Source organism: Mus pahari, chromosome 17, assembly GCF_900095145.1.
Source record: "Mus pahari chromosome 17, PAHARI_EIJ_v1.1, whole genome shotgun sequence".
Classification (NCBI taxonomy): Eukaryota; Metazoa; Chordata; class Mammalia; order Rodentia; family Muridae; genus Mus; species Mus pahari.
Window position 1 is genome coordinate 9,139,933 of NC_034606.1, and position 24,377 is coordinate 9,164,309.

The 24,377-nt window shown below is 36.9% G+C and overlaps 1 protein-coding gene across 2 annotated transcripts in view; it reads right to left on the minus strand.

Annotated features, from left to right (window-relative positions):
* Nucleotides 1–891: 891 nt before the first annotated feature.
* Angpt1 (angiopoietin 1) overlaps nucleotides 892–24,377 on the minus strand; it is a 229,582-nt gene continuing 206,096 nt past the window's right edge. The window contains exons 8-9 of one of the 2 annotated variants that reach the window (XM_021216218.1): nucleotides 14,685–14,815; nucleotides 892–3,387 (exon numbers count right to left, since the gene is read on the minus strand). In XM_021216218.1, coding sequence (XP_021071877.1) covers nucleotides 3,227–3,387; nucleotides 14,685–14,815 — 292 coding nt within the window. In that variant the 3' untranslated portion in view covers nucleotides 892–3,226. The remainder of the gene's footprint in view (nucleotides 3,388–14,684; nucleotides 14,816–24,377) is intronic. The other variant, XM_021216217.1, reaches the window with a different exon arrangement.

Consider the following 24,377-nt stretch of genomic DNA (forward strand, 5'->3'; position numbering starts at 1 on the left):
TGATGTAATCTAGACAAGTTATTTTGCGCACAGAGATTTGAACAAAACTACCATCATTTTAAACCTTAGAATATTTCCAAATGAGGCTTGGGAGCACAGGTGATGACTGGTGTATTCTGTACCATCAATTAGTTATCGTTGTTTAAGAAAATATTCCTGAACAACATGACTTAAAACTAGCACTCATACCCTTCTCAGATGACGTATGCCATCTAGAGAGTTAGGATGATGTGAACCAGGTTCCGCTGACCTCAGTTTAGATGAATCATGGAGTTAATAACTGTTTGCAAGTCAGCTGGAAATTAACTTGTCTAGGGTGGTCTCAGCTGATAAACTTAGCCTTATCCTCTGTGGTCTCTAAACTCTCATTAGCGTGTGCTGGGAAGACAGAGGCTGAAGAAAAAGTATCTTTTCAGTAATCAGTGTTGAAATTGGTGATAGTTTGAAGGACTGGGCTTGTGATGGGGGCAGCATGAAGAATAGAACTGAGAAAACTCGAAGTATCTCCAGACTTCCTTACTTAGTCTGCAACTGAGTCCACACACAGTATGAGAGGCTAGGAATAAAGTCACATTTCTTGTATGCTGTTTCCCACTCTCTATGTCAAACTCAGATACCCAAACAATTTATCTTTTGCCAGAGTCCACAAAAAAAGATCATCAAATGTTACATGATGATGCAGAATCTGATCATTGTTAGGGCAAACATGAAATCATAAAGATGTAGGAACAAGATCCAACCATTTGGCCTTATATTGTAATGGGTCTAAGCATTCCTATTTACTGCATGCCAGAAAGAGATTTTTTTCAACTACTGAGGCCTTTGTTCATCTGGTAATTTTTAGGTTGCAAAGATTAGCTTTATAAAATATGTAATTAAAACAAAATGAAGTTGCACACATTATTTTCAATTTTATTTAAATGAAATAATGTAATGTTATGAAGAAATGTTCATAGAAATGACACAGCTTTTATTGAAATAGAAACTTAAAGACAAAGTTCTAGTATCTAATTTTTCTGCTCTGCATTAATTAAATGCAAAAAGCTATGCATATCAAATTGCTACCCACATGTAGGCATTATACAATGTACACATTATACTGCTTTATTATAAATAACTGAAAACAATATCTTACTTTTCAAACCCACATAACAAATCATTAAATGCCATGCCTTTTTCTCCTTGTTTTGCTTTAGTTTTGTAATATGGATTGAAAAAACGGTTTACCCAAGATGAGTTTTCAAACGTCTGTGGGAACAACAACAACAACAACAACAGCAACAACCGCAGTCACCACAATCACAAAAATTACTCATTTTCTTTCATCTAAATGAGAAGGAAGCTTCTAGAGGGCTAGGCTTAAGAGAGCTGTGAAGGAGTCACTATAGTAGAAAAATCTTGTAATGTCTGCATATACCTCTTGTAAGGCAAAATGGTATTTTATGAACACATAAATATAAGAAAGATGTGGTGGTAAACATTAAAAATCTTTTCTTAAAAGCATGAAGAGCTTTGTTCTCCCAGATGGAGGAAAGTCACTAAGGCTTTGTGGCTGCAATTATCAAGATTTATATTTTGGTGCATGTACATCACAGCAAGGCTTCTCCTGCTCTGAGCAAACAGAGCTGGTGCCTACATTAGTTCTCTCCTTTCATGGTAAGTTGTGTTTGATTGAATGTTTTTTCTTCTGTAACCTTGAACATTTAACAACAAAGAACACTTGATAGAATACTGCAGTCACATCAGGTTACCACAGAATCCTGTGTCCAAAACCTCACTTACTACATATTACACCATAGGGACATCTTAACTAAGGCACTTATAGCAGGTAACAATCAGAAACTTCCTAGTCAAATGACTATACTTTTTTCTATAATTCTCTTGTACAAGCAGTTATGTCAATTTTCTCCACTACTATTATTTTACAAGATAGAAATTGCTTGAAGAAACAGATCCTGGGGGAGAAAAACTGTGCAGAGTAATATACTTAATCAATACTATGGTAACTGTCTTTAAACAATCATATTTATAGTCATCAGTTGTGGACAGCATCGTATATTCCAGACTAAACAGTTATTGAGTTTAGCACAGACAGGTATAAGATATTATGTACAATGATATTTAAAATTCTTCTGTTATTTGTAGACTTTATAACTCATAAAAAAGAACTGGAGTAGGATATATTTAGTAAGTACATTGCAGTTAATTAACAAAAATTAAATTAGCATAAAAAATCTGGATGAAGAATTGAAGGCCTACGAACACTTTAAAAATAATAGTGCCATACATACGCAAATACATGCAAAGAGATCTGTACAATGGTCTGTTCCAACTCAAGTACTCCACATATTGCTCTCCTACATACTATCAATGAGAATGTTAACTGCCTGCTCATTGTTTTGAGAACTGGATGATAACATTTCCAGTCTTTACATATACTCAGGCTCTAAACATTCTTGTGGATCAGTTTAATCAAATTTCATGTAAATGAACACTGTAGCATGAGTGTAATTTTCACCTGCTATATCCATTCTTGATTATATTTTATATCTTTTGAAAACTGAATCCCTAGAATCTCAAGAGTCTTTAGCCACCTTCTACCCCCAACTCTTATCCTCCATGTACTCTACTGTATCATGACTTACAAGAACAGAGTTTACATTTGAACACAGGAAAACTGAAATCAACTAGTAAATATGATACTGGAAATGGGCAGGTGAATACCACTACCTTTTAGCCAACTCAGTAGACAAAACGTTTCTTTATGTCCCTTTTGTGCAGTGACATATTGTTAGCAGGATTTCCTACAGTGACACCAGGTCACCTCCACAATCCATCTTCAACAGATTCTGGAAAGCCTGTTCCCATTTTCTTTCATGTACATTCTTTGCTGTTTATTCTTCTTTTGCTTTTACACGAAACAAGTTGCATTTAGCATCAGGGTGTTAGAAGTTCAGAATGTGATCCAGTAGCACTTTGAAGTGCAGCAAGCTGAGAAGTTTCTTCCCATTTAAAAATGAGAGTGAGTGGCATTCTCTGGATACACGTGGAGATTCTGTTGACCTCAGAAGGCTCCAAATCCATGGTCAAGTACCCAGGTGACATGACATAACCACTTGCTGCTGGAAGGGAGACAATGCTGGTTGTTTCTGAAGCGCCTGGATAGCTTCTCATCTGGGAACATGCCCAGACTTCTTTGCAGCTTTCTAATACTGGCATAGCACCTTCAAAAGTCCAAGGGCCGGATCATCATGGTGGTGGAACGTAAGGAGTAACTGGGCCCTTTGAAATAGTGCCACTTTATCCCATTCAGTTTTCCATGATTTTGTCCCGCAGTGTAGAACATTCCATTTAGATTGGAAGGGCCACAGGCATCGAACCACCAACCTGAAAAATGAGCCAATGGAAAGAAAAATGAGAAGAAATAGAAGCAGGTCAGGTTTAATATTTAAAAAAATTCAGTGTCATGAGTAAGGAGAGATTGTTCAACCTTGTTCTGATTATTTGCAAATAGGAAGCATTGAAACAGTAACCCCCCCCCCCAGCAGAAGTGTTCCCAGTGACACTTTTAAAATATGTAATGTAACCAGAAGGAGGGAAACTCAAGCAAACCCACTCTCTGTGTGACCATGTTGAGACTCCCTTCCCACTGTAATTATGCAGTCTCTAAGCTTAGATTTTAAGATAAAGTCAGGCCTGATATGAAAGTAGAATTTGACTTTAAGTCTTTGACAGTAAAATGATTATTAGTGTATTAGTAAATTCAGAAACTTAGACAACTACGAATCAAAAGATAAGAAAAATATGTTTTTACTTTTATAACTTTTTAAAGAATTGATCCTAAAATTAATTGGACACTATAGTGTTGATGATGCTCAAATTGTTATCTAGCTTGTCTATAAATTTATAGCAACATGGCCATACAGTTTGTATTTAGCAATATTTCATCTATGATTGTTCAGGTTGTTTTTAAATATAGTAGAAGGAAAACTACACAAAAAGTCGTGGTGTGGCCCAGTGCTTACACTGTCTGTTAGAATAACTGAGCAAGCTAGCTCTGTTTTTGTGATGAACTAAAGTTTTAGACTTTTCCGATAAATCATAGTTCTTTTCTCCTGAAGTAACACCATTGAAGTCTTTAGGGAGAGATTTATGCCAGAGACATTCTAGAATATTTTTATTTGGATACACTTGACCTCTATTTGATTGCAGAGGCGTACCTAAGGGACTAATAGCTATCGAAAGGGAAAGTTGTCCAGCTGCTGTCTGATGGTAACATGAGTATTCTCTTGCAGAAACTTTAGAAAAAGTTCAACGAAGTCACACTAGTTCTCCTTGCTTTCGACTTGAGAAAGTTAATGCAGTTGGGGCATGTTTATAAAGTCACCACAGCAGCATAACAAGCTGCCTCTGTCACCAGTCCATTGGAGGAGCCGTAAGGTATGTCTGATGGATTCTGAGAGGTCCTGGATTCTGTGTTGGATGCACACTGCTTGAATGTTAACATGGTCAAAACACAAGGGACAAGAAAGCTCTTATTTGGCACAAAAGAAGGAACCATATGATTCTGTAGATTCTTCCTTATAATTAATTCCCTAATATTTGGTCAGAATGTCTAGGAAAAACATGATTTATCTTGCAGAAGATATTTTAACTTTAAGTAGATTTACCCCTAACATTCTCTTTAAGAGACCAAACTCAAAGTCTAAAATGAAAGTCAACCTTATTGCTTCTGTGTACTCAGTTTCCTCCAATTCCTGAGACTCTCCTGTCACCTTACCCAAGTGTTCAGTCTTGTCGTTGCCCCTCCTTGTGTCCAAATCAATGGCTCTAACTCAATAAAGAAAGCCATGAAAATTCTCAGAACTATATCTTCAGTTACATTAGTTCAGGGACTCATGTCTAATGTAAACCTTATCTGGTTTATAGAAAGTCACAACAGTTCCAGAAAAAAAGATGTGTGGCAATAGACATGATGTGGCCAGAACATAAAGAGAATCTAAATGATGAAGTTGTGGGACACCTTCAACTGAGCTTAGGACAGAGATAGGACACATGTATCCTGTGGGAAAATAAGACAAATCTATCCTGTGTGCTTTATCTATGAGTGACCCAAGGGAGTGCAGTGACAAGGGCATTCTGGAGACAGTCAGAGAAAAGCTGTCACTGCTGGGATACCCTCAAGATGAGACATAGTCACCCACAGCACAAAAGACTCCAGAATGGAACAACCCAAGCCTTTCTTCATGACTCTCACGGGTAAATATTTAGTACTTCACCAAGTTGAGATTGCTAAGCCATGGTGTGTGGAATCTACAGGCTTCTCGTTCACTGCCTCTGAGAGATCCAATAGTCATCATGACAGCCATGGTTCTCGCCTTCACAGAAACCTTGCATGCAGAGTGAGAAACAGGAACAGACTGTGAAAAGGTCATTCCTGATGATGATCAGGAGTGCCATGATGAAAATAAGGGACTTCTCATAGTGCTGGGAGAAGCTGGTGTTTCTAGAGGTCTGGGAAAGGAAGCAGCTAGGGGAAGATGAGCAAGCATTCTTTGAGCTGCAGCAAATGCCCATAGGAAGTCAGAGGAGCCCAGTCCGTGTGCATAGAGACTAACAGAACCTAACTATAGCCTACATGAAGTGAGCAAGGACCTTCAGGAAATGAAGGTAGAGAATAATATCCGAGAGCTGAACAATCCCTGTGGAAACGTTTGTAATTTACCTAGCCTACTTGTCTATCATCAGGTGAACAAGTAAGATATTCTCTAGCAATGGGAACTTGTATTTAACCAAAGGAAACAGATCTGAAAGGTCAAATGTTTACTCAAACAGGGACAGCCTCTATTCTATATGGACTGCCAAAGCCATTCTGAGCATAAAACTGGTATGATGAAGGGGAAAATCAAGTCTAGAATCAATTTCACATATATTAATCCATGGACAGCCAGAGAGGACAAGGAGTTAATTAAAACAAAATTCCTGACTTCAGGGCATTTGTATTGACAAAAACTGTCAAAAATTAGACGGCAGCTATTAAAACTTGTAGAATGAAAGTATTATATAAATTGGCTCGAGACTCTAATTGCCCAAAAAGCTCCAAAAATATATTCATTTACCACTTGCATTGGATCCAGGAGCCTGAGTTATTGGCCAGAAACCAATTCTAAATACAGTGTGTACCCTGGAAGAGCAAGAGACTGTCTGCCAGCAGTTGAGTGCCAGTGGAAAGGAAATTTGGGGAAAACAAATAGAAGAAAGAACACAGAGTTAGTTACTATGTTTGGGAAACTTTCTGTGAACAGTGGGGAGCCACGAGAAAGGCAGATTGTGAGAGAGAAAACCTTGTTTGATATTGACCTTATTGGCCAACAGCCAGGAAATCCTAAGCAGTCCTAATATTATTTGATATTTACTGCTTAGTTAATGTGTATCACTGACTATGGAATGATACTTAGATATGGTCTCAGTCTATTACTTTGTTCTCCAAATGGTCTTACAGAGTTCAATTTCCATTATAGAGACTTCAATGCTCAGAGAGTTGAAAGAACTCTTCTATGGTGACATTCATAGTACATGGACTACATCTGAGCTATTATACTGTAGCAAAATTAGAACCAAATAAGATGGTTTACTGCCTATGGAAGCCTGTACAATTTTATCTAGGTACATAGTGCCACGTAGACATACAGTTATAGAAGGAACAAAAAGACCAGATGCTCCCTATGTCTTAAATTGCCACAATGAAGATAAAGTTATAGGTGGCATTGTTATATATTATTTCCTCAGTGGGTCTATTAGAAAAATATGAACATAAATGATATGCAAATGAGTACCATTCATTATGATCTTAGTATAAAGCATTGTATCTCTGAATCTAATATTGATTGTTTACTGAGGGTCTTAATATGACAAGGGATACAAACTTGAAATATCCAGTTAATTCTGAGGATCAATGGGCCACAGGTAGTTGGAACTGTTATATAGCAATTAAGAACAGCTAAGATGATGAACTAACATGGCAGAGACCAAAATGTAAACATCTCTCATGAAAATTTCAGTTTCTTAATAAAATACTCTGAACTTCAATGTAGAGGAAGCAGTCATTTTCGTGATGCAAGATTTCGATATACGCATTAAAACAAATTAACAAACAGGGACATTTCTTTTTGTCAAATATTTGTAACAGTTTATTTTTTTCACTTGTGATAATTTTAATAAAATTGCTCAGCATAACCAGACCTTTAAAATGTATATATCAAGATGGTGGAAGGCATGGCATAAAGAATACAAGTGTGTAGTGTTAATGTGGCTGAAATTTGTAGCTACAGTGTTAACACATTGTTTGCCAGCATGAAATTCTGCAAGAACAACCAAAGGGACAGAGTTGTGTTTGCATCAACAAGCTGTGAGATGCTTGAACTGTAGCACTCAAGAGTAAGTAATTGTTAACTCTACACTTTATCCTATGCTTTCTGTGAAGTAACAATTAGGAAATACATTAAGAAGTGAGCTGGGAGACTGAGGAGATGATTCAGTCAGTAGAATGCCTGCCTGAAAGCATGAAGACCTGATTTCAGATGCCAGCAGCCCACTTTCAAAGTGGGACAAGGTGGTGAGTTAATCCTAACACTTAAGAGTGGAAACCAGACCCTTGAACTTCAGTGGCAAGCTAGCCTGGGCTATTCATGACTTTCAGGTTCAGTGAGAGACACTGTGTTGAAAAAGAATGGTAGAAAGTGAACAAAGAAAGACATTGGCATTGACCTCTGGCCTATACCCAACCTACACTCACACCACCGCGACACTCTCACACACATAGGCACGTGCATGGCTGCATGCACTAACAAACACAGCATGCATAACCACACATGCCGAGTGGTACCCAGGAAAGACATTGGTGCTCAGAAGAACCCAATGAGGCAGTAGAGGGACAGAAAAGAGCAGCTTCCATTTGTCACTGGGAGAACTGATAGAATGTCTCAGATGTTTGAAGGCTGGCAACTCTTCACATACACTTTGCCAAGTATTTTTCCTTATAACCTGTAACCTCATGTATATTTTAATAAGAAATCCGAGACTCATGTTTCTAATTCATTTACACTTAACTCATTAAAAGTTAGTTTTGTAATAACTATCTCAGACTTCCCAGGACTTTAGAATTATTTGACCCTTTTATCTTTGAAGCAGAAAATTCACATTTTATCACTAATAAATGAAACTCTGCCCAGAAAATAGAAATTGGATTCTAAACTTTCTACCCAGGAAGTTCAAATTTATTTGAAAGTCAAGGAATTCAACTCTCCCAACCCTCTGATCCTAAACAAAACGTCTCTCAGCACTTCTTTTTTTAAAGGTAAAACATACAGCTAAGGGAAAAGACATCTGTGGGTTGCTCTCCTCCCCACTGTTAATGCACGCAATCTGATTATCAGTATGCAGAAGACTTTCCACAGAAAGTAAGACTTCCCTCTTACTCAGTGAGGATGAGGTGAGGCCAAGTTAAAGCTCTGGGTGTCATTGGTATGACTAAAGTCATAATGCAGAAGGTACGTGCTGATTTTATGTGTAATGCACTTCACCCTCTGCATGGCCCAGCTTCGAGAACAGCTGCAGGACTACTGTGAATGGGAGAACAGCCTTTTCGGAGATCTGTCTGTCTTCCTTCCTTTATCTCCTATTATATCCATCCTTGTTGTGTGTGTTTGTGTGTGTGTGTGTGTGTGTGTGTGTGTGTATGTGTGTGTGTGGTGTGTGTGCTTACTTGCCTGTTTCTTTATGATGTAAAATTGTTTACTCCAGCCTGTAATATTGAATTTATTTAAATCCTGCACATGGACTCTTGCTGTCTTTCTTCTCCTGTGGACTTCAGTTCACCTTTAAGCATGTTGAATGAGGAACTGCTTGTGAAAATACCCTTCCAACATTTGCACACAACTCCTTCATTCTCTCTAAATGCCTTTACTCCCAACAGCAGCAGTAAAGGCAATAAAACGATGACCTCTGGGGTTGAGTACATGCGTGCAGCTCTTACTTCTGACTCTAGTTCTGTGAACATGGGCAACTGACCCCACCTTTCTCTATCTCAGACCTTGTGAAAGGAGTTAGTACGTCCCATGTTTTAGGGTTTGGGTAAGCTGAATCTGAATAATGAAACACAGGTCTGTGAAACAATCAAAGCTAGATACCTATTTTCTGTCTTATGGATTATAATACAAATAAAAGTATGTATTTGGTTAATTCTCACAGATAACAAACTACTAGCCTGGAGTTGTAGCATTTTGCCATCAGTACAGTTGTGCATATATAGTTCTAATGTCCTCTCCTATAGATGTGTGAATGATTCTCCCTATTAAAACACATATACTACATACTGGAAAAACAAAAATAAAATTCAAATTCTCAGCACTAAGCTTGGGAAGACCAACTTGATATAAAATTCCGAAGCCCAAAATGAAACCGTTATAATTCCAGAGGTCAATTCTTCCTGTGTTTTGTGATTCTTAGAGATTGCTATCTCTTTTTTTTTGATAGTTAGCCATCCTTTCATTACATATTTCTCTATGAAATGCTTATGTAATCACATGCTTTGAATACAACTTAATGCAAGAGGAATACTCCTATTTTATTTTATTTTATATTTTATTTTTGCCTTTTTTTTTTACAAGCAAACTATGTGAGTCTGAGAGCACCTTACAGTCTCAGATAACATATTCATTAAAGAAACCTATATTTACCGAACATCATACGTGTCACACATGAAGACCATCTGAAGACCCAAAGATAGGTAGCACACAGCAGGCAGAGATCATATGTTTTTGGCAGGTACAGTTTGCACTAAATTTAAGATGTGAGTTGAAATAGGAGAAACTCAATGTAGATTTTCTACACCCAGCCTCAGATAATCCCTAACATTTAAACATACCATGTAAGGATTGTCAACCATCTCATAAAACTTTGCCCAGCACTTCCTGACTTAATAAAAATGCCAACTTGACTACATTTTCCCAAGGATCCTGTCATTTCCACATCAACCTCCACATCACTTGAAGAAGTAGCTTTTTCCCACTCTGTCTTTGTCAAGGTTGGAGCACAAGCAGAGTACGCATTTATCAACCACTGTGAGCATCTGGTAAGTCCTAGGACATAATGAAAAATGTATGTGTATGGCTTCATCCTTTCTTTTAGGATGAAACTGGAAAAAAAAATGTCCTTTGTTAGCTTTAGAAAGCCTTGCCTGTCAGCTGACATGGTTTATATGTGGGAAAAGAAAGCAGAGTTTCTACCACAACAGATTCTTCTAGAGGAAGGTTAGGTCACATTTTTACATAGTTTTTATATTATATACTAAATATGGAAATCACATTGAAACAAAACTTACATAAGGAAAGAGAAGTAAAATAAAACCATGCTTGTTTGCTTTTTGTTGTTAGCAACTTCTAATAATTGTATTTTATTATGAACTTTTAAATAAGATTATTTATATAATTATTTGATGTGTAGATTGACTGAAAAACTCAAGTTTAGTAATTGAGGTTTAGACTGACTTTCACAACTGTTTAGTTTGAACGTTCTTGATTTAATACCAAAGACTATGTTCTAGTTGAAAATAAATTTACTTTGAAAGTAACAGTCTAACAGTAGAAGCTCTTTATTTTGCTGGTTTTAGATTTAGAAGAATTTTTTTTGTTCATGTATTTTAATTACAATAATGTAGACAAACAAAATCATGCATGGAATGACATTACACTTGTTTTATCTTAATGTTAACTCAAAATTAAAACTGATCAGTTGGACTGAAACTGATCAGTCTCTTTGGACTCCGGAGTGTAAAGCAAAGTCCTCTGGTGGTCTAAGGAAGTGTTCCCTATCTCTTCGTCAGTATCTCCCATTCACCACAGACAGAGCTTCACAACGCTGCACTTTTGACACAGAGGAACCTATGGCAAAAGCTGAGAACAGTCCCTAAGGTCAATGACAATCACCCAGCAGAGTCACATCTGGCTTATACATCTCTGCTGATAAATCATTCTATTTAGTGCTCCTTTGAGAAGTCATTTCAATAGAAAAGTCTGTGTGACAATATTCACATTGAAATATATGGTCTGGTGTAATAAAAAATGTAATGAAACATAAAATTATTCAATATTTAAACTGGGTAGAAGGATAGCTGGCTTCGTGGTAACAGAAATAAATCTACATACTTGGGAGTTACTATGAAACAGTCTGCTGTGTGCTTCTGCACATGTGAATACATGATGCTGCCTCAGACTGTGGTGTGCCCTCTTTCAACTCAAAAGTGTTGAGCATATGAATTATCACCTACCTAGACGCTGAAAAACATTATCATTTGTTTTTCTCTGTTAGCACTATAATGTCTACATTGTCCAACAAAACCACAGAACCAGAAGGAAGGATGAGACTAGGTTTACCATGGGTATGGTAAAACTATATCCTATTTTACTGTAGGGAAGATTACAACTAAATTCTTTGAAATAAGTAGCTTTCTCTTCAGTTCTTACAAATGTCCATAATGAGGAAGGCACCTCCTCCCAGCAGCTCATTCTACCGACTGGCTTCTGGACGCTCCTTCTAAAGATTTGTGTTCAAGATTGTGTCATTCTTTGTGCGTTATTTTTCTGACCACCTCTTTTTTTTTTTTTATTTTCATGAGCTCTAGCCTATCCAGTTTATTACTCTAGCAGTAATTCCCTTTAATAACTTGTACTCATTAAATATATGGTAAATTGACAGAACTAAGGAGGTCGGCAAACTAGATGAATACTCTGTTTTGCATCCATTGACAATAGCATCTGCTTTCAGTTAAGTTCATCTTTTGGTTCTAGTCTTTAATAGATAATGATGCCTATAGCACCAGCATCTTCAATTCAAACCCCTCCATGTTCCTCAAGAATACTCTCTAGGATAGTTAGCGAGCAGCAGATCTTACATCAACTTTGAAACATTTTAGCAGATGACAAATCCCACAAAATCTTTCTTTCAAATTATAAAGACTCGTTTGCTTAAAAGAGACACTATCAAGCAGGATTGAGCTCAAACATGGTTTATACAGAAAAGGAAAGGAAAAGTCATTAGACAACGAAATGGTCAAATTTCTAAGGGAAAATTTGACAGGGAGGAGAGTGGTGGGTAGTAGCTCTGTAGGATATATGCTCTAGGCCATGCTCCAGTGACTTGGACAGCCATTGACATTCATGCCTATGGTTTCCAGTTCTCAGCTCTCAAAATTCCACAGCTTAGATTTTCAGTGTGAATGGCTTTACAAGACCTGGGTTCCTTCAGAAGGATATTTGATAGGGTAGTAGTGTTTATTGCAAAAACACACTTACTTAGACAAATCCAGCCTAAGCAATAAATGGAAATTTTCTCTTCCCATGTATGTGTTTATTGGTGAGTAAGAAACAAGACCAAGGGCAATTATGGATGAAGGAATCTGACAGAGTTCAGTCATGAGGTAGAAGTAATGTCCTAACTCAGAGATGTGGAGGTTTCTCAACAACTGAGACATGCACTCCTCTCTTTACTCCTTGTTTGTGTTTTCCTGACAGGAACATGAACACCGATGTTGCTCTTCTATGAAATATTTGAATGATCTCTCTGTTGGTTGGTCCAGGACTGTATTTATTTACTAGGAAAATGTGTATGTGTCAAAATATACATGGAGAATATGAGTTATGTTTCAGGCAGGGAACTGGAATTTTCAAGTCTTTGTATAAAGTTACCAATAATGTTATTTGTTAAACAAGATGGCTGGTACAAGATGCATCAGTGGCTACCATTTTAAAATAATTCTCAAATTTCTAATGTTGTTCCTTGGATACAGGTCAAAGAGTTACATATAGGTAGCTTGTATATGCTTGATGGGATTAAATTATGATGCCAGAATTATTTATTCAGAAGTGGAATATGATAGTAAATATAGAAGCATATTCATGCCATGATGTCCTTTGTAATAGACTGATCTTGTATAAAATAATGTCACTGTAGGTGAAGTGATTCTAAGGCTGTGATTTGATAGTTGCAGAAAAGCTGGGGGAATGTCACAAGGGCCTCCTTGAATATTACTCTAAAACCTTCATTTTTCTGTGCTCTAGTAACACAGGACAGAAATTCTAACTTAAAATTTCACTGTACTGGATTTAAAACCCAAGAGCAATTTCAAGGATTAGTAAATGAACATCAATCCACCATGCACCACATTTTCTACTGAGGGCCTGTGCATAGAATTAGAAGAAGGGCAGTTTCTTTCCCTACTAACATGGAAAAAATATAACATTTTTTTCTAGTGTAACACAGTAAGAATGTCAGGGTGGTTGATGATAGGGGTGCCTATGCTTCTAAACCACCAATCAAAGAGTACACTTGGTGGGACTCATGGCTCTAGCTGCATATGTAGCAGAGGATGGCCTAGTCAGTCATCAATGGGAAGAAAGGCCCTTGGACCTGTGACAGTTTTATGCCCCAGTATAGGGGAATCCCAGGGCCAGGAAGCAGGAGTGGATGGGTTGGGGAGCATGGGGAAGGGGGAAGGGATAGGGGATTTTTGGAGGGAAAACTAGGAAAGAGGATAACATTTGAAATTTAAATAAAGAAAATATCTAATTAAAAAAAAAGAGAGAAGTTATTACAATTCTGAGGGAAACAAACCTCTGAGTCATTATGATTGTGATTTTGATCACAGTTTAGTTCGGGGCTAATTCTGTTCCAGAAAGAACCTACACCATTGATATATTGCATGACTGGTTTTTAGGTTAGTATTCTCTTTGTGTCAGCCAGATATTGTAACGACATCTAAAATATTTTTATATGATTATGGCATCTTATTAACCCATGCCTTTTTAAGTCAACAATTAGATAAGTATAAAGGTATTTTAACAGGCACGCTTTATAGCGTTCCTCTAGAGAAGAGATCGGTACGTGCTGTATAACGCAAGAGAGACGAGACATAGGGAAAGCACGTTCTGAATCCAGGAGAAACCGCTTTACCCACCAGGGGCTCTGAGACTCAGGAAAAACTTCTTGGGTAAGAAAGTGATTATTAAGTGCTGGATAAATGTTACAATTATTTAATTAGCAAGTTCTAGTTTTTCTTTGACACACTTGAAATATCAGAAGAGACTTGGAATCATACAAAAAAGTACTAACTTTCTTATACAGTAATACAATGCTATTTAATGATGTCTCACATATCAACTAAAATCTTTTTCAAAACCCGGGTAAAGCTGGTCTGGATGTATAACATTAGGTTTAAATACATCTCTCCCTTTTTGTTTTTATTCAATGTGAAAAATTCATCAGTATGCTTGACCACATAACTGTAAAGCATTTGCTAAGAAATAACATTCTATACAAGTTGAAGAGTAAACCATAGATGATCTTAAAGGGAGAGTGCCTGTTACTTCATGCAGACACAAATTCACTCAGAAGGAAGCTTAGGACATTCCTGTCACAGATGAAGGGGCAGGGGTGCAAGGGGGGTACTTTGAATTATGCCAGCCATGACCTGCTGAAGAACAGGATAAAGCCCTGTGCAGAGCTAAATGATCTCTAGGGACTTGCTCTTCAGTTTCCTGACCAGGGGATCATACCCTTTTCTCAAAGATAAGAAACCCCAAACCTCAAACCAATGAAAGGCAGTTTAGGAAACAGCCTCTGAGACTCACCTCCTGTTAGCATGAGGGCACATTTGCACATACAGTTGTCGTTATCAGCATCCTTTGTGCTGAAATCAGCACCATGTAAGATCAAGCTGCTCTGTCTGCCCGCTGTCCCTGTGTGACCCTTTAAATATAACCTGCAGTAAAACAGAAAGAAAGATCATCCACTTGACAGAACATGACCTAGAATATAATTTGTCGAGTGTTTAAACTTCTCCTTTCCTCCTGCCTCTGAACTCAAGCCTTCCAACAAATCACTTTATAAACCAAAAGTCAATAGATAAAAGGGGGAAAGAGAGAGGGAGTTAGAGAAGTAGAGAGGAGGGTCAGAGGGATAAACATTCCAGACAGGAGCCACTGGTTCTAAATTATGAATGGGTACAATTCCCTGTAGCTGCAGCTTGGTGGTTATTGTTCTTGTTTGATATGCATACAGGAACAGAGGTGTACACTGATAGTGCAGGGATCTCAAAAAAGAAATGGAATTTATTCTTGAAGTTAGGGGTTACTAAGCAGAAAACTCCATTAGAATGTCAATACAGCAGTACAGCAGACAATTTCATTAACATCTCATAATCTCATATTACTCTAAGTATATTTTTTTTTTACTATTGATACAACAAATACACAAATCTCATTGACAGGGGGTTGTTTTGGCACATCTCAGAAAAGGCGAAGGACCCAAACCTGCAACTAACATTCACAACACAAACGTTTGCTGAGCACACACTCTATGTCTCACTTTCTATAGCTACTTAGGCCTTATGACAAAGGTCTCATGGACTACTTCTAAGTCTGAAAGATTTGTTTCTAGTGCCTTAACATAAACTATGTCCAAATTCCAGCAGTTGTTTGACCTTATAAACAACACTATTTAAAGAACCCAACATAGTCTCTACAAATATATCTTACATGTATTTTTCAAAAACTTGGATCAATGGTTTTCTAATGGTGTGTGCAGCAAATCAAGAAATCCTTTGAGCAAAGGTCTGCTCAACAGGCAAAACAAATTGGGCTGTTAAGAACCATCTAAGATTACTAGAGATATGCTGACTATCTATGGATCACACGTGGGAACCATGGGCAATCACAGAAGTTGTCTGGTGGCTATCCCCGTCTTCCCTCTTTCCTTTCCGTGCTGAGCAATGTGAGCTTGCCCAGATCTCCCGTTTGCTTCCCGAGGCCCCGAGTACCTGCACTACAGTCACCAGGATCAGCAGTTTGGTACTCTCTATCAATGTGGATTCTCACCTACATCATCTAACAATGTTTCCTTCCAAACTCCACTTCTTTGAATCACAAAGAAATGGAGTTTGGAACCTACACAAAATCAATGGCAATTAATATCTACATGAATGAAAGTCTCCAAGGATCTCAACCAGCTCTGGCAAAATACAAAGCAGTAATAATAAAGGTAAAATAAAATTGGGAGCTATGAAAATACATGTGACTAGTAATTCCACTTAGATATATGTACAATGTAATGTTTTCTCTTTATTCTGTAATCTTTATTTTTTGTTTTAGGAAATAATATTATTGTTTCATGTTTGAAGGGCTTTTTTTCTTCACATTTTTTAGGCAAGAATAAAGCATACAATTAAATTCCATATTGTTTGCCTGGTGTCAGCCACTAACAGAATTTGCAGTTCAGAATAGCATAAAAAGTTTCTAACCGTGACCTGCTAATTCTGAATCATCACATATGAGCTTTTATTTTCAAACTCTGAGAGGCAGAAAACAAAAGTTCCACAAGTTAATGCAGACAATAAATACAAACCATATTCCTGATATTGTGATTTTTAAAAGTCATTTTCCTTTATGATATAAGACATTATCTATTTTGATTATATTTTTAATATCTGAACACATCCCTGTAAGAATATCAAACAATAATAAGTCGTAGCCACAGTCCCCCCTCTCTCGCCTTTAAAGATTTACTTTTATTTTTATTTTATAGCACACATGTTTTACTTGCATGCCTCTGCATGTACATCATTCGTGTCTGCTGCCTGAGGATGTCAGCAGAGGACATCACTCTTGTGTAAATGGAGTTACAGTTATTTCTGTACCAACATGTGGATGCTGGGAATCAAACCCAGGTCTTCTGAATGACCAACAAATGTTCTAACTACCAAGCCATCCTTCAAGCCTGTTGTCCCTTTCTTTAAAAGATCCATTTTGGATCTTTCAAAGTAATTTTTCCTCATGTATTAATAAAAATTGAAACAACATTGCCCTTTACATGGTTCTTTACAATGTGAATTTTACATATTTTATTACCATTTTCCAGGGATCGCATCGTGTTCTTCAGCATAACCTGGAAGTTGTGGTATGAATGTGCAGTATTTTCCCAGGCATCACATGTTCTCCGCTATCTCCTGGAAGCTGTGGTATGAATATACTCTAATATGCTTGAAAGACCTTTCTGCCTCTCAGTATGCACATGGAAGTATATGCTAAAGTGAGAATGACATCTGTAACATCTGTGTCTTTCCTCTGGTGGAATATTTATGTTTTATGTCGGGCCCACTTCCTTCTAATCTTCCCCAGTCCTATTTTGTCTGAGTTTCACATTTTTCCAAACGACAAAACCATGTTCAATATATTATGTGCACAGACCAAAGTAAAAAAGGCTTCATCTCATTTTCCATTAGCTCTTCTGTTCTTAGTGATTATTCATTTATTTTGTGTTACAGACAATGGAGATTAGGCAACTAACTCAAAGTAAAATCATGCCTAAGGTAAATTCGTCAGCTAACATTTTTTTTTTTAAAGAAGAAAGGTCTAATAAAATAAATATTTTCTTAAGGTCCTGGTCAATTTACAGATTACTAAAACAAGAAGCAAAGGTCCGATATAAACACTAGCATATAGGTTGGAGTGATTTGAAAGACGATGAGTACTGGGAAGATGGCTCAGTGGGTAGAGTACTTCTCATGAAAATGGAAGAGCTGAGTTGATCTACCCAGAGCACACACAGAACAGAGCGTGGCAGTGTTGCCTGCCATCAGAAAACTGCCCCAGTGAAATGGAAGGAAGAGACGGAGGATCACCAGACATGCACAGGTTGGCAGCCCTCCTGCTGTAGGCAGAAGCTGGTGATAGGACACTGTCTCATACATGGTGGAAAGCCTGGAATGACACCCAATCTTATCCTCTGACCTCTACACACGCAGGCCCATACTCACACACATAAAACTCACAAACACTTCAAAATGTATTGATATGTAATTTTTTTGAAAAAAAAAAACAAAAAGTATACAAGACCAGTATCTTGAGTATAATGAACTTTCCCCTGAACAAGATGAGATTGCATTACTAATGTATCTGATATTTATTTTCATGTCCCTAGCGTGGTACACAGGGGCAGCTTGTGATGTAAGAAGAGATACTCATTTTTGTATTCATTCTCTTGCATTGGGAGACAGAGACAGAATTTCCTACATTAACATTTTCCCAAAATTATTTAAAGAAATCTACAAATAAGGACAACTATGATTCTCTGGAGTCCTATGGGGATTCCAGAGAAATCCAGGTCAAGGAATAGCTCTTTATCTAGGGACTACATAGCTTCATTGTGGTAATAGAGTCACAGTTGTGGATGCAAAGTTAAAGTCCATAACTGCTACAGGTAAACAAAGGCTGCCCACTCATTGTTGCCATATACTTTTATATTTAGTTAAGGAAATTTCTTTGAATTGAGACTAATGAAATCATAGACTGTTCATTTGAATTCAAATCCTTGTGTATAAATAAGGACTTCTGCCTGTCTATTCAGCTGATAGTTATTGCAAGTGGAACTTCACTTCACAAAATAAAAGACTTTCTTTGCAGTTCATTCTGGTGAAATAGAACTAGAAGTGTGAGTCATTCATGATGACTCTTCTTCTAAAACAACTCCACAGAAATCCTAAATGCTTTTGTCGTTACCCAACCAGGAAAAAGTGGATGGCAAGACAGATTATGTGTTACAAGATTAAATTAAAATGCTCTTCCAGAGCAAAAATTTGAAGGGACAAATTTAATAAAGCAGGAAAGAACGGGAGTGGGGTGTTCAACAACAAAAAAAAGAAGGATGCTCTATAGGAGACAACTATATATGACTAAAGACATAGGTGGAAGACTGTCAAAGCTTGTGTCTATTTTTTTATTAATTAAGGAAAAAATGTTTGTTACTATATCACTGCTAATCACTGTAAGCATACATCAGCATTTGGATTTTTTCCCAATGCTATGTGATGAGAAAATGGATTCCAATGGGTATATATTGAAACTTGTCACATTTCTCCAGTTATCTATATGAAAAATATAGTATACCCCTCAGGTTTAGAAGTTTCACATGTGGAAGGATGAAATTATTACATTTCTTAGTGCATGCATAGTAGTAATACACTCTATTCTGTGGCAGCAGGCTTTCAAATGTCTTTATATACCATAAAATAACTTCAATGAATTTCATATTCTCTCTCCCCCACCCCTCTCTCTGCCACCACAACAGAGGGAACCTTGGTTACGTCTCTTTTCTCTACCAGGCAGATCCTGAAGATAGAGCTCAAGTCTTCAGTCTTGGTAGCAAATACCCTGACCCACTAAGGTTTCTTGCTAGCCTCACTCTTTCCTTTTGGATAGCATCCCAATCCCATAAACCTAGTTTCTCACTAATTTCATCTGCTAAAAAGATTTCCATTTTTGCTCTCCTTTTAGGATGCCAAGAGTCTTTTTCATCATCCAAAGCAGATTGAGTTATATGTATGACAAATCGATGCTTGGCCTTGAATCTTAACCAATAGGTAGTGTGAGTTATCAAACTTAAGGTCTTAGGTACTCACAAGAAGAGTATATTTTTATTTTTGATTTAACCTCTCTCCCCGTCAACATTTTAAAGTAGTTTGTCTTTTTAACAGTTACTTGAAGAAATTGCCAATGAGATCTCTCTATCCCACACATTCTTAGAGCCTGGTAGCAGGGACTCAATCAGAGAGTTGCTTAATAGAGCCATGGCTCTGCCAGGGTAGCCCAGGACGGTTTCTGATGTAACCATCATCCCAGCCTCCACCGCCACTGAAAGAGCAAGGTATCATCGGCAAGGAATGCATCACTACCACAACTGAGGGAGACGGGTAGAACCCATAGCGGGAAATAAACGCAGCATTTCTCATAATGATGTACATGGAGAGAAAACTATGTTTAATTTTAGGACTTCTGGGAAAAAAAAAGACATTTCAATTCTTAGTGTTTTTTTTATTTTTGAAATCATAATTAAATCGTTTTTCACTTATCCTCTCTCACTTCAAATCCTCCCATAAGCATTTCCTTGCTGGCTTTCAATTTCATGACCTCTCTCTGCAGTAATTGCCAGTGTGTGTGTGTGTGTGTGTGTGTATTCCTAAATATACATAAATATAACCTGGTCACTCTGTATAATGTGACTTGTGTATGTATGTTTTTAAAGCTGCCCATTTAATAGTGGATACCAATTGGTGTGGTCTCCCCTGGATAAGACTCTTTCTCTTCCTCTCAGTTCTTCCACATGTTGAATCTTGCTGGGCTTTTCCCCATCCATGTTACAATGGTTATTGGTGTCCTCTTGATTGGGTAATGTTTACTAAGTAATACTGGTGAGATTTCATGGGTGTAGCTTCCAACATTCCTAGGAGACACAACCTAACAGAAAACTCCCTGTCCCTTTAGCTCTTACAATCTTCCCAGCCCCTCTTCCTCAAAGATCCCTGAGCCTTGGGCACTAGAGTTGTATTGTAGATGTATCAGTTGCAACTGAACTTCACTAGTCTATATTTTCACTGGTTATACTTTTCTAAGATTGTCTCCATCTACGGCAAACAGAAATGTCCTTGACAAAGATTGAGGACACATCTCTGGGCATGTGAACCAATGCCAGCTATAGGTCTGATAGAGGGTTAATATCTAAAATATATATAGTTTTTTTTTAAATAAAGTCAATCTACAAATGACCTACTCAAGAATGGATCTGTGATCTGAACAGAAAGTTCTCAATAGAAAAAAAGATGACTTAAAAATAGTGCAAAAATGTTTTTCATTTTTAAAAATGATGGACATGTGAATCAAAACAACTCTGAGATTTCATTTTATCCTAGTCAGAATGGCAAAGAGCAACAAAAGAGCTGAAAACAAATACTGGAAGAGAAGTGAATGAAAGAACCCCCATTCACTGTTGATGGGAATTCAAACTGGTAGGGCCACTTTGATATCAGTATGGAAAATCCTCAAAAAATTTTTAAAAAGAAGACTATCACATAAGCCACCCATACCACTCCTGGGTGTATTCCTAAAGAAATGAAAATGTTGCACACATGAGCTATGAAATACTATTCCACTGCTTAAAAAAAGAAAAAGCTGAAATCATAAACTCTGTAGTTAAGTGGATGGAACTAGAAAAGACCATATTGAGTGAGGTAAGCCAGACCCAGAAAGACAAACCACATATTCTCTCATCTGACCTTCCTAGCTCCAAATCTTTAGATATGAGTAAATGACCTGTGGTGTTTCCAGAAACCAGGCAAGTAAAAAGGGATCATTTTAGCAATAACTGGTGGAGGAGCCACAGACGTTCAGATGTGGAATCTGAAGGAGAAAGTAGAAACAAGAGACAGCCTCCCATTAGGGAAAGAAGATGAAAATAAATATTGAAGAAAGAAAGGAGGGTATAATAATAGTAAGGCTGCCTAGAAAGTCATAGGAATCAGATTATTTACTTAAAGCACTTATATAACACACAGCTTTGGTAGATAGATAGATAGATAGATAGATAGATAGATAGATAGATAGATAGATAGATAGATAGATAGATAGATAGATTCTAAATAAAAACATTTCCATTTGGGCTTACAATGTACCATCAAAGGCCCAGAGAACATCTAACAAAGATCACATCAGGTGTGAGACGCCCTATTTTAAGCTTTGGCTCTGATAGTCCAAGAGACTACTAATTTATCCATGTAGGCTATTTATTCTCTGGTTGTCCCCATTCCATCACTGGAGATTTAAGGCAAGTCCCTATCACTGAGGACAATGTGGACTTCAGCATGTGCCCAGAGACATCTGAGCTAGAACTGACCTAAAAGTTGCTTCCCTGAGGACTCACTTTTATGGTGCCAGAAGTTGCCAAGCAAGCTGCCAAAGGTATGAAGAAATCAATAATCCTAACCAGCTATAATGTGTATGATCTAAAACAATGACCAATGTGACATGATCACCCCAAGGGTGCATGGGTGGCATGTACACTTTGTGGTAACCAATAATTCTCTAATTGGACGTAAGACGCCCCAAGAAAGAATTAAATAATGGCTAACACTGGAAACCTAGCCAAATACCCAGGGCCAATAAAGTCATGGATCTTGGATTAAAGCCTACAGCTACTATTTTACCAGCATAATTCCTAATAATATTTTACATATATGTTTTTATAACCACAGGCATTTCGTCTTTGACAATATGAAGGTATCTTGTTGGATTATACAAATGATGAACAGTGAATGACAGAGGTCTATAAATGAAAAAAATATAGTATAAATTCAAAGATGTGGGAGATGGAGAGATTTCCTATAAGGTTCTGAAATTCAAGAATTACTGTGTTTTAAGGTTATCTAACATCAAGAAAATAAAATAAAATATAAATTCCTTCAGTTAAGTAAATGTGTTATAGTCATCATTTATTTAGAGATGTCAACAATCTTAGTATATTCTGATTCATTTTCTGTATTTGAAGCTAAAACACATTTCCATAATGTAAGAATGTATGTTCATAACAGCATAAGGCTGACATCGAGTCTTGTATTAGACTTTGATTATATTGTTAAATTACTTCTAATTAAGCAACTTTTAAAATTATTTCTATGGCATCTGCAATGTAACATTTTATTACTTCATCCAAAATTACTCAAAACTCATCCAATTATACAGCTTATGCTAACACACAACCTGAGATTTATTGAAGTACTGCTACCCTCAGCTTTCGCACGGGTGCTAGGGATCTGAACTTATCCTTGAACAGGTCTCTCCTAATGAGAGAGACTAGGACACCATTTTTCTTTAAACTATCACTAGATAGATAACTCATCTTTTCTAATGTAATATTATTAATAATATACATGCCATATCTGCTTGACTAGACTGGAAATTTATTATCCTTTGTGAACTCTTGTGTCCCATACACATAATAAGCATTGAATCACTATTTATTAGTCATTATAAACTAAGAATTGAAATTGTTTTGAGGTTAAATTTTAGGCATCCCAAGAGATGGTCTATATTTTGTAACACTCTAACTCTAGTTACATAATTATCTTTTAGAATTCAAGTCCCAAGGGCATTATTTTTCATGATTTGACATTCAGCCAATATTAATGATCTAATGGTCTGTTCACATTGTATTGGTGCACTGCTTTAGTGAATATAGAATTGGACTATGGCTGCCAACAGAAAAAGACTTAAGGAAATAACTCATAAAACACTCCAGTAAAATGACTACTTTAGTGCAAATGAGAAATGAAAGTATCAAGTTTTATGAACGGACTTATATCACATACAAGTGCCCATTCTATTGGATAATTTCCTTTGGAACCCAGGCATTAAATTTTTTCATCTCTTCCAATAGCTTCATACTCTTTGCTAAGGAACAGAAGGTTTGTTTGTTGGTCTTGAATCTTGGGATAGTCATCGCAGCTGGAGAAGTCTCCATGAGCCTTCTGCAACATTTTTTTTACATATTGGTGAAGCAGTGTTTTAACAAACTCTCCAAAATGAAAATGATAACCTACTTGTTCCCAAAAGTCTACAAGTGAATATGTAAGAAAATATATAAATCAAAGTCAGTGATTAAATTTCCAGGAGAGCTCGTGTTAGGATGTTGATCAGCAATCACAGACCCAAATCCATTAAGTGGAAGCAAAGTTTAAAGGAATATTGCGAAGAAAGTTGTGTGAGTAGGAAGATTAAAACAACGGGTAGCATGCAGTTTCACCAGTTAAGAGGTAAGTATATGAGAGCAATTGACACCAGAGATAAATAAAGATCAGGCATATAGAAGTGAGTGGTTCAATACAAAATAAATATAAACTGAAGGGAAAAACCCCTGCCAATAAAGTCAATAACTGAAGGTCTTACTTCCTTCTTCTCACCTACACCCAGGAAATAAGTAAATAAATACATGTAAATAAACAAATTATTAACTTCCAAAGAAAGACTAAGACTGTGTCACAGAGTACCTCGGTAAACATGACTTAGGTGAATGAATGAATCTAAGTTAAACAAGCATACCTTGAGAGATGTAAAATGTGTAAACATAGTGAGGTGGAGGCATGGCTAGTTATTGCATGGTTGAGGGCAGAAGTTGATGTTACTGAAGGCCTAACCAGACTAATACTACTTGAATGAATAAACAGAATACTAGGTTCAAAGAAAAAGCAACCTGCGAGTAGATTTTTATACAGATTATCCAGTTTAAGGTCAATGTTATTTTCAAACACAGAAGCTAAAGAACAGTAATTCAAATGTCTACTCCTTAATCAAGTAACAGTCTTTTAAGAACTCTTGGTGTTCTTTTATTTTTTAAGTAGAGTATTTTATTTTTTGAGTTGAGAACCTCTACTTGTTTGTTGTTGTTGTTGTTTGTTTGTTTGTTTTGTGTGTGTGTTTCTTTACTTGTAAAGGACCCTGGAA